The sequence below is a fragment of the Cebidichthys violaceus genome, unplaced genomic scaffold, assembly GCF_023349555.1.
Source record: "Cebidichthys violaceus isolate CVI_PGR_0920_01 unplaced genomic scaffold, fCebVio1.0.p SCAF_60, whole genome shotgun sequence".
NCBI lineage: Eukaryota > Metazoa > Chordata > Actinopteri > Perciformes > Stichaeidae > Cebidichthys > Cebidichthys violaceus.
Genome location: NW_027176817.1, coordinates 612,127 through 630,348, shown reverse-complemented (window position 1 = coordinate 630,348; position 18,222 = coordinate 612,127). Strand labels below are relative to the sequence as shown.

General features: G+C 39.2%; 1 protein-coding gene across 2 annotated transcripts; it reads right to left on the bottom strand.

The window, feature by feature from the left end:
* Window positions 1-167: 167 nt before the first annotated feature.
* LOC137889996 (myelin regulatory factor-like protein) lies at window positions 168-16,328 on the bottom strand. 2 transcript variants are annotated; one of them, XM_068734069.1, is made up of 24 exons: window positions 16,092-16,328; window positions 15,129-15,265; window positions 13,267-13,360; window positions 12,837-12,898; window positions 12,113-12,518; window positions 11,610-11,813; window positions 11,312-11,507; window positions 10,886-10,962; window positions 10,372-10,482; window positions 10,207-10,300; window positions 9,911-10,111; window positions 9,726-9,834; window positions 9,521-9,630; window positions 9,093-9,238; window positions 7,034-7,195; window positions 6,872-6,934; window positions 6,293-6,339; window positions 5,788-5,949; window positions 5,514-5,561; window positions 5,225-5,309; window positions 4,456-4,530; window positions 3,320-3,431; window positions 1,838-1,909; window positions 168-1,556 (listed from the first exon to the last, which is right to left on the bottom strand). In XM_068734069.1, the coding sequence occupies exons 2-24, from the start codon at window positions 15,199-15,201 to the stop codon at window positions 1,452-1,454; spliced, it is 2,814 nt and encodes a 937-aa protein (XP_068590170.1). In that variant the 5' UTR covers window positions 15,202-15,265; window positions 16,092-16,328; the 3' UTR covers window positions 168-1,451. The 2 variants fall into 2 exon arrangements, with proteins under 2 accessions (XP_068590170.1, XP_068590171.1); XM_068734070.1 differs by having other exon boundaries at window positions 6,293-6,333.
* Window positions 16,329-18,222: the final 1,894 nt, after the last annotated feature.

Genomic DNA, 18,222 nt, shown 5'->3' with positions numbered 1-18,222 from the left:
CCGTGGACAGACCCAGATCCAGGAGCTCCGGAGGGGAGCTCAGCTCCCGGCAGCAGCAGCGTGTCCTCTTCCTCTTCCTTAGAAACACTTAGTCCACAGGGGACGCCAGAATCAAAACTAAATAAAAAGTTCGTTATAGCAACTTTATTTATTTTATTTATTTAGTTACGGAGTCCACTCCTGGTGTAGATGCACTGCATTTTAAACTTTTAGCGTTAAGTATTTTGACAGAACGTCTTCCACCCCTGCCAATATGGATGTTAAAAACACTACAAAAAGTAAACAGAGGTACAATAAAACCCACATATTCACCTATTGTACACTGTGGGGACCTATGACATCACACAGCATTGTGGGGACCAAAGTGTGCGTCCTCACAATTTTTGAGTGTTCACTTTGGGGTACAGACTTCAGGTTTGAGGAGAGAATTAGGTTCAAATTAAGATCAGTATAAAAGGCTGCGGGGTGAATTTAGTCAATGAAAGTCCTCATAACTGACGACATGTTTTACCTTCCAGATCCCACATTGTAGATTTGTAGTCAAAATAGATGCAATGAGATTTTTTTTAACATACCTCACTGTTTATTAGTTTCCCATAATGCAGAGCATTCAGGATTCAGTCACGTTCAGTTCAGCTCATAGAAAAGATTAATTATTTAATTATTTAACCGTTTCACACAAATGACTAAAACTACGTACATTTTTATTTTTAATAAGTAACTTTAACATCTTGTAGTTACTTCTTTTCAACCAAAGCAAAATTTTAACTTTTTGCTTATGATTTTGAAAATAATCCCAAATTTCTTCCACATAGGTGTGAATCCTGTTCCATCAGAATGAGATCAGTACTTTACAGCAAATAAACTTCATCAGTACAAATAACTAAAACACAATACAGCAAACTAATTCATTCCAGGCACTTTTCAAACTGAGCAATGCCTCGTCACAGTTTGCATAGGTCGACTGTATGCTATACTCATATTTTTTTCTGTTTTTACACGCCTAAATAAGGTTAAACTCCACAGTATCTCACAAAAAAAGCCAAAGATTTGAGAAAAGCCAGAAAAATAAAGGTAATTCAGGCTAGGAATCACTGTTTTAAAGAGAAAATGAAGCCATTGACGGATATCTGTACATCAATGTCATCGTAAATTTCATGTCTGACCAGTGACATGTCTTTGAAAGCTAATTCTTTGAGGGCTGGATGTTAATGAAGTGAATATATATATATAGATATATATATAGAGATATATATAGATATATATATATATATTGCAGAACAATCTATCAGCAAAAGTGATGAGTATCACAATAAAATTGAATTTGCTTTAAAAAACAAAAGCAGAAGTGATGACAGTCTGCTTAAATTTCTCAGATTGTCTTCTTTGTGTGAGACCAACACATATTTAATATCATTGCACTTAATATATTAATATTCCGTTATTTGTCTTTAAATGTGCGTCTGTGAGTCTCTGCAGCGTCTATAGAAGTAGAAGTGGTAGTCGGTGAAGAGCGCCCCCGCGTAGTGATGGTCAGTACTGCAGTCTGCTTGACCCTGAGAGGAGAGACATGTACAAGCACTTATTATTACTTATATTAATATAGTATAAATGCTACAAGATAAAGGCTGTTGTGTGTATTTATAAATATATATATATATATATATATATATATATATATATATATATATATATATAATATGATGGCATATTGCCTAACATGCCATCATACATCTGTTAAAAATCCAAAAAGAATAACAAAAACAGGGGTCTTGTGCTTAATGAAACCCTTTCTTATAGAAGCAGAGGACAGGAAATAAAAAAATCTGTTTCTTACAGCCACTGTGGAGCGAAAGTGATACGAGCTGTGATAAAGACGAGCAACGTGAAGCGGCCATTCATGTTCTCCCTGAGGAAACACACAGAGAGACAACACATCTAAAATGAGCTCTATGTTTACTTAACAAACACTCAGTTTTCAGTAAATGTCACATCAAGCACACAGTTTTTAAACTGATCTTTGGATTCAAAGCACCATTTCTGAATGAATGTTAAAAACAACTAAAGATCATTTTTAATTCTTCCGGATAGTGTTGATTAGATTGATCTTTTGGTGCCGGAGAGAAGAGAAAACATGCTCATGACAGCCTGTATGTTGCAGTAACACGCGTGTCACTACATGAGCGTAGCTGTGATTAGCATGCTGTTGTCATGATGTGAGAGAAACCCTGCCACACATCCATTATTCATCAGTGTTTACCCCACACACACTGCATTATTTACTGTAATGGTAACTGAGTTAGTGGACTGGAACCTCTGTGACCCTAAAACCAATATACACACACACAGAAGTTGATCCAAGCAGGTATATGTATAGTTTTCCTTCACAAGCACTGATGTTCAGTTTGCCTCTATTTTTGTTTTGATGGATACTCTTAAAGAGACCATATGTTTTCTCTAGATTGTGATTCAAATTGTGCATCATTGTTTGTCTTAAACTTCCCAAATGCAAACTAAACCTGGAGAAGCAACATTCAGTTTTTATGCTCCACATATCTGGAAGATATATATTAAAGATCTTAAACTCAAGTAAAAGTAGTTATAAACGAAAGAATAAAACTACTCCCTTGCACATAAAAGTCCTGCAAATACAAAAGGTTAAGCATAAATAAAGAGTATGCAAAATAACACCACTCAGCATCACATGTTCAAGCATGTTAATTCTTGACCTGTAAAGTAATTCCAGCAAAAAAGTACAATATTTACCTATAAAGTAGCAGAAAATGGAATACTCAAGTAAAGTACAAGTACCTCGAAATTATAATTCAGTGCAGTACTTGAGTAAATGTAGCCAGTCATATTCCACCACTGAATTTAAGACTAAATGTATTCATATCACTGCAACACTTTTTTATTCTATTTCGTCTTATTTTAATCTATTTAACAAATTTTTTTGTCTTCTGTCTTTTTGATCCTTTCTCAATATCTTATGTGAAGCACTTTAAATTGAGTGTTGTTGAAAGGTGCTATACAAATTACCTTAAAACAAACATCTGTACGAAACTGAATTAAATAAATACAGGATAAAATTAACAGAATTATTGGAATGAGAAAGAATTTGGCTTCTTTCGGTGCTTGTTTCTCATCACTACAGACAAATATGCTTCCATGTGCTACTGTTTTGCTTTCAGCCACGTCAGTAGGATCAGAAACAGCAAAAGAAAGGTGTAAACTGACGAAATAAAATGTATTAATAAAACTATTTAAGCTCAGAATGTAATCAACCAATCAATAGGTAACGTTAATCTATGATATCCACCTGTGTGTTTGGTGGGTATCTGCTCCCAGAGACAGTGTTCATATCCAGCAGAGCGGAGCAGGAGGCCGACTCATCGAGGCCACACAGATGAACCACCAGAAGCTCTGTGGAACTACACAGAAGTACAAATCAAACATTAAATACAAATATATTAAAACATGTTTAAAACATCTTTAGTTTTAGTCTCTAATTTTATAAAAGCAACGGGGAAGAATCGGCTAAATTAACCCAAACTGTGAGCTAGCTAGCACGTCGATGCTAATGCTAACATTTGAACGTTAGCATTAACTAGCTATGTTAGCTAGTGTGCCAATTTGCTGCGTTAGCAATCACAAAAGTTATTTGAGCAAATAGTAGCTATCACTGTGTCCCAATTCTAATACTTACACTATAAATATTGCAAATGTTAAATTTAAATTATATTTTTAGAATTTGTATTTTAGTAACAAAAAGACAATTAAAAAGTGAGTCGATGGATACCAATATTAGCTAAATTATGATTTCTTGAAATTAAACAATTCTCTCTTTCTTTACTTGAATACCTTTTGTTTGGTAAACAAGTTTCTATTTCCACAATCTCTTTTTTATTATACAAATTCTAAATACAGAATCTTCTATGTAAGCAGTTGGACACAATTGTTATCTTCAAACATTAGAAGCTGTGTTAGCGAGTATGCTAATCAGCTGAGTTAGCATATATTAGCTATTACTTTGTCCCAATTCTATAATACTATAAACTATAAGCTAATATTGTTAACATGAATTTAATGTAAAAGACATTTAAAAAGTGTTCGACTTTAGCTAAATTATGAATTTTTAACTCGATCAATTTAAAATAACCAAACACACACATTTTCTGTAAAACACTTTAATCTATTCACTTTAAAAAATGTTTTTGTACCATTTTGTTTGGTAATAAAGTTCCCATTCCCAAACCATCATAAAGATTGTATTCATTATTGTATTCAGACTCAAGATAAAGTTACTATTTGTATGTAGTATTCAGTTGGACACATTTAATTGTTAGCTAAGAAGTTGAACCAAAACTTGAATTGTATCGTTGTCTAAATTCCTGTTTTAATGGAGGTGTTTTAGACCAGATATTGTTCAGATTTTTACAGTCGGTCAGTACTTACTTCATGAGCAGTGTGACTCTCATGTTGACTGGGACAAACTGGCTGATGGGAACTCTGTAGGTGTATCTACCTGGTCTGAAGGAACCACAGTGAAAACATATCAGCTCACATTTAAACAAGTTTTTTTACTAACTAAGCCCCATATACAAAAGATAAAATATATAAAAAGCTACAAATTCACAAACATGTTGCTTTATATATGTGAATAGTTTGACATTTCAGGCTACAGTTTAAAACAAGCAAACAAAGTCCAAATTATTATACAGGAAATTCCGGGAAAGATTTAAGTAAATTATAGGAAAGTAGACAATGATACCAGGCAGTTATTTGTGTTTATATAGTTTATAAAAACTAGAGGAATTCTCATTAAAGGGAAAACTAAAATCTTGACTGTATGTGAGACTATCATGGTTACACGAGTAATTCATTGGAATTAATTGCCAATTGAAGTACCAATTTAACAAAATTCAATCGTCAATTTTCCATATAATTGGAACCAAATTACCAGATAGTGTAGATAGACACTGAATTGTATGTCGCTTTGGATAAAAGTGTCTGCTAAATGATTGTAATGTAATGTAATAAGCTAGTATCTAGGCGATTGGTCATCATTGGTTTTTAACTGGTTCTTTAAAAAAATTCTGCTGTTTTTTTCACATTAGTATTGCTATATTGTTAGTATAATATTAGCTATAAGGCTCTTAACCTGTTGTAGCACACAGATAATACAGTGATTATGGTGTATTTATGGTCTGTTTTCTTCACTTACCCACATTCGTCTCTCAGGCAGTATTTACTGTCAATCACCTGCTGGTTCTCTTTGATCATGAAATAATGGATGGTGGTGTTCGTCCCTGATAAAAGAATTATTGAGATACAGCACATTGTAAGTGTAAATGTTTTATTGGATTGTTTTAGTCAGCTCAGTCGCCGTCCTCCCTCCACAATATGACGTGACCATCTTGTATTCATCAGGTATTTAACTTCAGGTATTTAAACAGACATCCCTGACATGTGGCGTCTGTTTAAGTTTAGAAAGGTAGAAAGAGAACACTCACAGTCTCTGGCATTTTTCAGCTTGTCATAAAGTTTTTCTTTTCCTATTTCTGTAGAACAAAAACACACCAACCATTACAGCAGGAATCAGCATCACATACTAGTTAGCACTGAAAGTAACGGCAGTGATATACAACCGTGTGCATGTCTGACTGTTTTTATTTGATATATAATCTATTTCAAGCATGAATTTACATGATGCATGCAAACATGTTTATTTTTGACATTCCTTTTGCTACATTCATGTATACGTTATGTATAAAGGAAGCTTGTTACCTGTCAGATCAGACGCTTCTTCTCTGGCTGATTCCGTGGAGGTGATGTTGGAGTCAGTGCTGCCCCCTGCAGGTGGTTCACAGCAGTACACCCGTTCACAGTACAGCAGGTCACAGAAGTCCACGTCTGGGGGCCAGGGGCCAGGTGGACTGGTGGGTGGGACTGGTCGAGAGAAGTGGGAGTTAGCGTTATTAAAAAATAAGCCGTTTAAACATTCTATTGATCCACCTTTTAAATTAGCATTCCCGCCAATATATGTGAAACAATAATAAATACAAGATTTAACTCTCGTGCCTCTGATTTTCTTCTGAAATACAACATTGTCACCATGTCAGTATGTGAATGAATGAACAGACAGTGGCTATCTCTACATGATCTGACATTACTTTGGACTCTGGGCTACCCGATTATCCATGTGAACAGGATACATAATCATCATTATTCAGACTATATCCTACATTAAAGTGAATGTAAACACAGGAAGTGTTGTGAAGTTGTAGGTTACCTTTGCTGCTCCAGGCTGTGGTCTGCAGAGGGACCACACTGCTGTTACTAGCAGACAAAAACAACAATCAGAAAAAAAAAGAAACCCACACAGAACACGAAAATCATGTCGTAATTAAGTTTTATTGTATTGATAATTATGACAACCCCCATAAATATCACAGGTAGATTTTGAGGCAGGTACTAACACGCTTAAAAATACTTCTACTTAACGTATACGTTTAAAATTCCAGTATGGAACAATGGTCCCGAGAATGTTTTTGCATATAAATGACTAATGGGGGGCAACAATTTCCAAAATTGGTCGAGTATTACATAAGAGCGCTGCAGACAGTCGATGCTTAACGGGTTGCAATATATATTGGGCAACTCCTCACCGTCAATGTACTGCCACCAAAAGTGCTTGTTTTTTTGCCACCGACAGACTGTCAGTGGTAACAACAAGCACTTTTAATGGACATACATCGACGGTGAGAAAGTGCACTGAAGGATTACATTACAGCCTGTATAGAGGCTGCCGTCTGCAGCGTTCTCGTTCAATTTGGTGTTTGCTAGTGTTTTAATTAAGTTGTTCTTTTACCTGTTGTGCTCAATGTCTTCATCCTTCAAATTTAGTAAGAACAGAGCTGTGATAGAGATGATACTGCACACAAACAGAATAATCGTGGTTAATTCACATTTGTCTTACTTAATGTTATGTTATTGCAATGAAGTAAAAACAGGAAGTGACAGCATGCCTCACCACAAAGCCATGGTGGCCATCAGGGTGAAGATGCTGGCCTTGAGGACTTTATGATGCAGACAGTGGCTGTACTTCTGACTCCAGCCTGGTTTCTTAGCGTTCCTCGTCTTACAAGCGTCAGGACTCGTCGTTATCGACACACTGCTGTGTTTCCTGGCATTCCTGTGAGAGAAAACACAAAACTTCCAGCTTTTATTCTGAAATCACAGATGAACCCAGTGGATTTTTTTTGTTACATATCAACCTCCTATCACGCTTGCAGAATTGCACAATGTCGCGTTAACGTTGTGAAATGATTGGTAAGGTTTAGCTTAGGTTTAACAACGTATCGCAACAACATAGCGCAACAACGTAGCGCAACAACGTAGCGCAACATCGTAGCGCAACATCGTAGCGCAACATCGTATCATAACACTGAAACTTAACATCGTAACCTAACACTGTAATGTAACACCTTAATGTAACAGTGCAACGAAACAACACAACGTAACATAGGGGCGTAACTAGCGAGACTAATAATTGAATAACTAAATAGTAATACTATCAATTAATTATCAACACTTATAAGATCAAAACTCCATTAATCTCAGTCTGTAACTTTGACCACAGTTCAACTGATAACTTACTGTCCTTCAATCTGCCTCGTGGAATTATGACTCAGTTAGTCATTGCCTACATTTCCCACAATGCCTTTCAACAAGAAACAGACAACGGGTAAAACCACAGCACAGGAAATGGCCAGTTTGTGACGCTTCACAACTTCATCTTTATTTTTAGCTGCAGTTAATTCTTGGTTAAGTCTTTTACGGGTGCAGATCTTCAGTCATTCACACAATCGTTCTCAGTAGCCTTCAGAGACTCAGTCGGCCTTGAACTGTGATGCACTGATAACACAGTGATGCTGCTGTTATGTAACACACACACACACACACACACACACACACACACACACACACACACACACACACACACACACACACACACACACACACACTTTATCAGTACCATGGTGTTCTACTTGATAACCTGAACTGCACTCACACACAGATGTGTGTATATGGACTTCTGCATATTTTGTTTAGGTCCTGAGACGGAACAAACGTGTCATTTTAAACAAGTTTTTTCTGCATTTGATTCAGTAGTCAAACTAATGCTAAACTGTTCCAAGCATTTATTGTATTTTCTATTATTACTAAAATATCTATCTATCTAAATATCTATAAAAAGATTTCTAAAGAAACACGAGGAGTTATTAGAGAGAATAAGTTTAAATGTTGTTCAGTTGCTGAATTATTTCGGCCTTAACAATATATAATAATAATGATAATATTTTTATATGATGCAACCGTATTATATTATTTCTAACATAATTTTTTTTTTTAACTTGATATTTAGTTACATTTTAAAAATCTTTAAATTTATAATGCAGACTAGCCTATTAGCTATAGCTAAATATGGATGAATAAACAAATAAATAGATAGATGGATGGATGGATGAATAAACAATGGATAGATGAAGAAACGAATGGATAGATGGATGAATGCATGAATAAACGAATGGATAGATGGATGGATGGATGGATGGATGAATGAATGGATAGATGGATGGATGAATAGATGGATGGATGAATGAATGGATAGATGGATGGATGCATGAATGAATGGATAGATGGATGAATAAACAAATGGATAGATGGATGGATGAATGAATAAACGAATGGATGGATGGATGGTTGAATAAACAAATGGATAGATGGATGGATGAATGAATAAACAAATGGATGGATGGATGGATGAATAAACAAATGGATAGATGGCTGGATGAATGAATGGATAGATGGATGGATGAATGAATAAACGAATGGAGGGATGGATGGATGAAAATGGATAGATGGATGGATGAATGAATAAACGAATGGATGGATAAATAAACAAATGGATGGATGAATAAACAAATGGTAGATGGATGGATGAATGAATAAACAAATGGATGGATAAATAAACAAATGGATGGATGAATAAACAAATGGTAGATGGATGGATGAATGGACAGAGGTACCCGTTGGAGCGCAGGCTTCCTGTCAGGCTCTTCAGCTTTGCCAGTCGGCGGTTCCAGACCTCCAGCTCTTGGATCCGAGTCTCCAGGTTGTCGGTGAGCTTCGAAAGCTGCTGCACCGCCCCCACGTTCTCCATGAAGATCTGCTCCTGGAGGAGGAGGAAGAGGAAAAGAAGGAGGAGGAGAGAATCAGAGGAAATGCAGTTTGGACATAAATTCTTTAAGTGAGATTCTGTTCAGAGATAATTCTTCATTTTCAACTTCAGGTTTGGTAACATGCTTGTTGCTAAGGCTCATGAGAACTGTAGTTTAATTGACTAAACAATTCCTTGCTTCAACATCAATAATAGATTGATTAAACAACATACGACGATCATTAACCAACAGAGACACACACAACAGAGTGAGGAGGAAGAGGATGAGGAGATTACTTTGTCCACCATGAGGAAGTTGTGAATCTTCTCTCCGTCAGAACAGGAAACATCTCCGACCTCCGTCACCGCCGATGGCAGCAGCTCCTTCACCTCCTGAGCTATTATACCTGAAACACAGTCAGAAAGCGTCACACTCACCTGGTGCAGTGAACAAATAACAGTTTCAACGCTGTGATAAAGTTTTAACGACGCGTCTCGTCACCTGTCTGGTGGGTGTGGTCTATCCCCATGGTGGAGGCAAACTCTGGTTTATAATCAAACTCAACTATTCTCATCTGAGTGATTCTCTTCAGCTGCTGCTCAGAGTCGACCTGAAAAACATTCAAAGATTATAAAACGTTTCCAGAGAAATCCAAAAATGTTACTCCCATCTTTAGGTCGTCTCACCTCCTGTATGTTTTCCTTGGCGCGGCGGTCGGACGGCTGCATGACGGCGCCCATCACCTTGGCATTGCCGCAGACGACCAGCGCTTCATCGGGGGAGTCGGTGTTGATGCCCACGCGGCCCTGACAGACCACGCCGTCCTGCACCGCCCCGCGCTGCCACAGGGCGTCCCCGTCCATCTCGAACTGACCTGGGTTAGAGGCCTGCGGAGGGTGAGAGGCTACAGTTGTATAAATCAGACATCTTCCTTATTAATTCACGGTTTACGGTTCATTGGTTTCGAAGTCGGTGTTGTTACCCTGACAATGATTCTCTCCGACGCCAGAGCTGTGAGGAGGAACGTCTCCTCTCCTCCCACTGCAGCGTACAGACCAACCACCATCTGAAAATATCTACAAACAACACAACACAATGAAACTCGCTTCATTCATTCTTTATTTCATTCATAAAGTCACCCACACACCTCTGGTCGGGGTTGGGTTTGCCTTTCTTCCTCATGTTGTTGGACGTCGTCTCGCTGAAGTGCAGTCGGCCGAGCGTTACCTTCGTGATTTTGCCGCTGGGCAAACTGACCCTAGTGGAACATAGTTTATCATTTGTAAAATACTTAATCACTGATTTGTTAAATGTTTAACATAGAAGACAGTGAAAACAAAAGTTATGCCACCGATGGCGATGAATGGTTTCTGAAAGAAAGCTCCTCTGTTTATGTTTTTGAGTCCAGGGAGAGTAGGCTCATTGCTGCCCCTTGTGGCCGGTGAAGTAAAAATACAAACAGCTGGTTTGCTCAGGGATTGGCTATTCACAAACCCCCTCCCCTAACAGCTATCATCCAATCGTAATGAGGCACAGCAGGGCTGTCAAGCTTAGATTTCTTCCACCTTCGTGTTTTCTACTTGGATCGTCAACTGGTGAGGATGTTGACTTAACATGGTAGGGAAGGTGATTCACAATTCCCTACTACGGAGCTTCCCTACCTGACAGGGTGGAAGGGCTTCTTGGTGCGGTTGGGTTGAGATTGCTCAATGGTCACCTGGTGGCTCGGAGATTCAAGCTGTGAGGAGGGAGACAAACGGGTATCACGCAGAGAAAATACTGAGCCGGTTGGGTTTCTGACAATATTCAGTAGCTTTCCAGTGTCTCTGAAAAAACATCTTGTAGGTGTAGCGGTGTTTCATCAAGATGCTGTGTGCTACATCTTGTAAGATACCAACAAGTCACCAAGCTATCCCAGAACCAGTTGGGTTTTGTTGACGGTAGAGTTCAGCCTCTTACAACGACACTGAGCTATAATGCTACCGGCTGCTAGGTACTAAACTGATCTTAAATTATTCTGGGCCTTGTGCAAATTGTTTTCTCTTTGTACTATTTTTCAGGCCAAGTCCTGGATGTTATTTACGTACCTTGACCCCGAACACTTTTATCTGGAAGTGGTCGACCTGCTGCGGCCCGCCAGGCGTTCTGACGTATTTTGGCTCTGCAGCCACGCCGATGTGAACGGTGACCTGGAAGTGGTTCTTCTTCTGGCAGACGAAGGCCTCGTCAGCCGCAGAGTAGTTGAACCCTTTATCTGTGTCGACGTGGTAGGCGAGAGGAGACCTGAAAACGCAGAAGAAGAAGAAGTTAAAACTGCTCCTTCGTGAAGGTGCTTGGTGCTTGATTTTAAATTAAAAACACGGATTCAGCCTGTTCTATACTCACATCGTCTGGTAGCTGGCGTCGAAAGAAGTGATCCAATGCTCCAGCCTGTAGTGTTCCCATGTGAGAAGTTGGTAGGATCCCAAACCGCTGACGCCGTTCCCTGCACTGCCACCTTGAGTCCCATCACCTTCACTGCAGGTGGCCTCGATTCCTGCCGATGGTTCCTCAGACTCGGATCTCCTCCTTTTTTTACTGTCTGGGGAGCTGAAGCAGGAGGAGAACAAAGCTCAGACCAGACAACCAATCACTGACTGACTGAGCCACCATAGTGTTTATCACAACAGTTACATTTGAGGGAACTTTGATCACCTGAAAGCTTTTACCTCATTAGAGGAACCCAGACTGCTACTATCAGTGTCAAACGTTCCTTTTTTTATGACACATTTCTTTAGCCAGTCAAATATTGAAATCTTCTGCCAAACTTACAGAACATGAAAATGACACACCGGCGACTCAGTAAAGACTGAAAGCCAGGAAACTGACAATGCTGAAGGTTTGCTTACCAGGTGTGCAGCGATGGGGTGGAGCCCAGCAGGTAGGTTGAAGGTGGCGTGGTTAAATTTGGGACCAGGCCCGGAGCGGCGCAGGGCGTGGCGTAGCTGTTGGAGGGGAGCATCGGCGGGGAAGGAGGCGTGGGAGGGGTGTAACCCTGCGGACAGCTCCCTGGACTCAGGTAGTGTGTGTGTTCAGGTGAGCGGTGTGTGTGCTGGTGCAGCGGAGCAGGTGAGGTCCCAGACTTGATGTAAGTGTTTGTGAGGCCCAAAGTGCGGAGCTGATCGTGAGTCAGCAGCTCATGGTGGGCGGGGGCGGGGTCTCGGTCCTTAAAGCGACAGGACGTCGAGGGGGCGGGCCGTTGTGTTGGCTGGACGGTCTGTTGGTTGGACCAATAGGACGCCTTGTAGTGGAAGTCTGCCAATCAGAGAAGTAGATTTTGTTTCACCCCGTTTGCTAAAGTCAAAACACACTCAAACCAGAAACATAAACACGGAAACTAAATAAGTCAGCCCTCCTTTTTTTCAAGCTGAATTTTGGAGAAAACAATACATTTCTAAGGAGTTGCCGCCATTTGTTCGTAGAGGCGTAAAGTACATTTTCGTGAAGCTTTTCGTGTGGAGTTCAACGTTAGCAAACTTTGACATGTGAATTTGAGCTGCAATTTATAAGACCATGTTGATAGTGCTGACTTAAAATAGCAGTACATGTTGTGGCTGAAGCTGTGAACAGTACCTGGTATCTGTGCAGGTGAACAGGCCTCCGAGCTCGAGTCAGGAGGAGACTCAGGGAGCATGCTGGGAAAAACAAACAAACACAGAAACAAATAAAGAAACTGCTAACACATCAACAGTGTGGAGTATCTGGTAACCCACCAATTCATCAGCGGCAGCTTGTAGACAGAATATAGTATTTATTTAATTTGTTTTCTCAATCCCTGTTACTACTACCGCTACTCTTACTACCTCTTCTAGTTTATTACGTACTATGCCCTCTTTTTTAATTTTGTAAAACACAATAATGTAAAACGTAAATAACAATATGTGTATTGGACTTTGTAGGAGGTTTTCTGAGGAGCAAACCACTACAAAAACATAAAATCAATTGGTGAAACCAGGAGGTGTTTTCCAGGACAGTGATTAAGTTTCATGAGTGTGAATCTTACAAGCTGTTGGGATCCATGTCATTACTGAGGTACTGCTCCAGGATGCTCGTATCCACAGCGACAGAGCTGTCCAACACACCACTCACATCCTGACCTGCGCACACACACACACACACACACACACACACACACACACACACACACACACACACACACACACACACACACACACACACACACACACACACTTTTTGATTTTAAAAGTGTCAAATTGTCTTCTTTAAATTACAAGTTTTACAGTTATGATTTGTTCTAAAAAGAATGCTCCTAACTTCCTCAAGGACCCCTGGAACTGTGTTAAGGACCAACTAAACCTCCCTAGAAACCTCTGACATCTTTTTTCAAGGACCACCACCTTAAGGACAACATGAATGTCCTCAAAGTCCACAAGACTTTAAACTCCTTCAGAACCCACAGAAGCCCCTAAAGTAAGTCTTATTCTGCAAGGATCCTTGGAACCTTGTTCCTCCTTAATGATAAATATTTCCACGTCCATGACTGGTGGAACCACTTCAAAATCAACTTGAGTCTTCTTAAGAACATCTTGATCCTTCCTGGATCAGTAAAACTTCCTCTATCCTGGAACCTCCATAAGAACTATTTGAATCTCTTCAAGCACCAGTGGAACCTCTTTGTTTAGGACCTCTATATCTACCTGAAGGACCTTTTGAACTTCCTTTAGAACCTCTTCAAGAGGAGCAGTTGACTCACTTCAACCTCACCAAGAAGGACCACTTGAACCGTCTCAATAACCCCTTGAACCCCCTCCTAAACAACCACTATAAACCACCTAAAGAACTATTAAACACTTCCAAAAGAACCATAGTTCCTCCTTAATCACCACAGGAATCTTTAGCGACCCCTGGAACTACCTCAAGAACACAACAGATCTCCTCAAGGGCAACTAGAACTTAATCAAGGAGCTGTGGAACCTCCTGAAAGACCACTGGAACCAACTCAGAGACAACTATCATCGCAAAGTCAATTAGAGCAGGCACTGATCTTTGGACTGTCCTCTTCAAATCCAATAGAATCTTTTCAAGGAGCCGAGCAAGGTCCACAAGAATGACCTCCTCAAGAATCAAAACATCTGCCTCTACAACCTGCACCACTTGAATCTTCTTAAGAGCACTTCTTTAGGATCAGTAGAACCTCCTCTAGGATTCCTGAAACCTCCATAAGGACCACTTAAACCTCTGCAAGGACCATTAAATCTTCCTTCTACTCGTGGACCATGGACTGCCCTCTTCAAGTTCACTAAAAGAAACTTTTCAAGGAGCTACCTTAGGTTCACAAGACCCACCTCTTCAAGTACCAATATATCTGTCTCTACAACCCGAACCACGTCCAAGACAACTTAAATGTACTTATGAACACCTCTGCTCTTCTTTAGGTCCGGTAGAACCTCCTCTAGAACTACTGAAACCTCCTTGAACCTCCTCAAGTACCAGTGAGACTTTCTTCGACTCATGGAACATGGACTGTCCACGACAAGGACTAAAAGAACCTTTTCAAGGAGCCCACTTAGGTCCACAAGAACTACCTGAAGGACTTGAGCATCCTCAAAGAACCTTGGAACCACTTAACGAACCAGAAGGTCACATGGATCCCTATAGTGACTCTTGGATCCTCTTCAGGAACCAAATATTTACTTCAATGACCACTAGAACCTTGTTTACCTTCTGAAAGGCTCATGGAAACTCAAGATTTAAAAAAACAACAACATTTAATATCCTTAAGAAGCTGCTTCTGCCATTGCATGCTTCAAGATTTAAACTCTAAAAAGTATTTCCTATGTGATCAGGTCCATTATCGGCATATCATGGTTGATTATCTTGACTAGATGAGGTGAGGATGCTCACCACTGAAGAACTGCTGCAGTGCCTCGTTCTCTCCCAGCACCTGCAGAGGCAGCCGGCCTGCTGCATGCTCCATGTTGCCGAGCAGGAGGTGCTGCAGCAGGGGGGTGAGGAGCGATCAGGAGGGCCCCCTGCTGGAGCTGAGGACAGACAATGTGTTAAATGATATTGAAATTACAATCCATAAAGAACTAAAAGAAATACAAATTAACAAATACTATATAAATGAATAAATAAAGACGTTTTGAATATTTACATTTCATGGTGTTGATGTGACATTGCAGCTTTAAAATATTACATTTTTAAGCATCATTGTGTAGCTTTGGCTGAAGAAAATACACCACATTGTGAGCAAAAATAGGCGTCTGTAATTTTAAAGCTACTTGACAGAAAATCTAATGTTCAATTTAGTTTACAAAGCAGAAATAAATGGCACATACATACAAAATAGTTAGAATAAATAGAGACAATTGTGACAGATTTTCTGTGATGTGCAACATTAAAATCTGGCTATGAGTTTCTGTCACTTCAAAACATGACATTTAACGAAAAATGAACCTTTTTTAATATGGTTAATAGTGTTCTTTTATTAATAGAAGGCTACATTAACAACTGGAATGGAATCTGTGTGTGTTTAGTTCAGTTTGCACAAATAAAAATCAATAACAGAAGTGAAACTAATGTGTCAATATTCATCAAGGAGCTGCAGGTTTATACAAGAGACCTCCCCAAAAATAATGAAAAGGAAACATTATGAAAAGCACACATTTTCAGCATAAACCAATAATTAATGATTTTACACGTATTCTGGCTACACAGTTTATTATAGACTTATTAAAAGAGCTGAGGTTCAGCTTCTCAAATTCTAACCAAAACACACACTTATCAAAATGATGTAAAACTTGAAAAGCCAAAATGTCCGTAGTGAGGCAGAAGGGTTACGCAGACATATTTGTTCAAACACACCTGTCTGTCTCTTCAAGATGGCCGGCAGTCAGTCGATCAGTGAGTTTATACGAGCGTCTCGTCCTCAGGTACAATCCATCTGTTGTTAGAGACCGATGTTTGATCGCACAAGTCCTCCAAATGTGTCGAGTCTTCTTCTGTGGTTTTAAGTTGTGAAGTTGACCTTTTAGAGATGAATTCTTCTTCTTGTTGTTTGTGGCGTCTGTGGGCCGTCTCTGTCCGTCTGAACTTTGAGCTCTGAACAGGAAAAAGGTGAAAGACATTCACACACCTGACGCAGGGTTATAACGCACCAGAGTGTGTGTGTGGGTGTGTGTGATGAGGCCATAAACCATCTTGCTAGACATGCATAATTACACACGTTTTTGTATCGCTATACTTGTGAGGACCCTCATTGACATCCATTCATTCCAGACCTTCTAACTCTTAAACCTTAAAAAATATATATAAACATTTTGGGAAATATGTCGAGTTGGAGGAGAAGTTTGACACCACTCTCATGTCTGTATGGTAAATATGAAGCTACAGCCAGCAGACGATTAGCTTAGTTTAGCATAAAGATGGGAAACAGAGAGAAACAGCTAGCCTGGCTCTGTCCAAAGGTAACAGAATCATAATATCTCTTCTTAGACTTCAAACTTACAATTGGTTAAACAACAAAAATTGGGCAAAAATATGGCAATTTGTGAGGGAGACTACTTTCACTTTTTTCACACCGTCACAACATATTTGTATGAGTCTGCAGTTATCTTTTCATATATGTACATTGTTGTATTGGATCAAAGTAAAATGTCCTGTTATGGGCTAAAACTGGACCTCATAAAGATAGAAGTACTAAACACACACACACACACACACACACACACACACACACACACACACACACACAAACACACCTGCTGGATTCTTATCTGTTGTGCGTCATGAGTAAATACTGTCCTCCACAGACGATGTGTAGAAAAAGGAAGAAGTCCATCATTTATCCAGCAGAAGGTGCTGAAGACACTGCAAAATAAAAGTTGACGAGATGTTTCCAACAGTGTCAAATCAGAGGAAATCAAAATAATTCCAGATTAGTTTAGATTCTTCATCTGTCCAGCAGGTAGAGCTATAGGACAGTTCTTCTCTTCAGTCAAACACCAGACAGTTTATTCAGCATTAAAAAATAATCCATTCACAGACAGTAGAGAAGTTAGGTTTCTGCAAACTTCTGGCAGTTCATATGAAAATGATGAAGAAACAGCAGTTGAGACAAACCTTTGCTATCAGAGATCTTATTATTACAGTCCAAGGAGGTCTGCTTGGACACGTTGGTTTTAACATTGTGTGATTGTTTCACAGCTTTGGCAGCATCTAAAGACACTGCTGCATGTTTTCAAAGTTTAAAAACAACAAGACCTCTAAAATAAGTAACAACATATGTTATGTGTTATTGTTTAAGATCCGATTAGATTTAGGCTCAAAATCAAACCTGCAATAACTGATGTTTTTGTCCACTTGTTTGCAGCAGGATCAAGCTGTTCTTATTACCACATGCAGCTCCAGATCAGCATGAGGATTCATTAGTCTTTGTGTTTGTGTGATCTGATGAATTTAAGTCAAATATTCTCTCTGGTTTTGGTCTCTCCTGAGGTAAATATCTGTTTCTTTATCTGCTAAATGTTCCGCTATGTTCACCAGCTAGTTTTTAACTGTCTGTTGTGGAGCAGGAAGTGAACTGAGGCTTTTTGTAGCTTTTTTCTCTGAAAACGACTTCATGAGAGCAGTGAAAGTGAACCAGAACAGTAAAGTTCATGAACAATGAGCTAAAAGTTGCTATAAAGCTGCAGATTCAGGTGGAGTTCCATCACTACCAGAGATACACGACACAATGTACTGTTATGGTTGAAGTTTGGTCACAGAAATTATTTGGTCAAGGTTTAAAAACTTTACTGTTGGTAGGTGACAAAATGCCAAAGACATATCAAAGTCAATGGTTGTATTGAACCAATCATCCTGACATCCTGTTTTTTAGTCCAAAACAATGAACAGATAAAAGATTTAGACGGAGGGAATTTAATTTAATTTAATTCCTGACAGCGTGAAGACGCCTTTAAAACAGCTTGCATAGTTTATTTTTTTTAAATGCTTC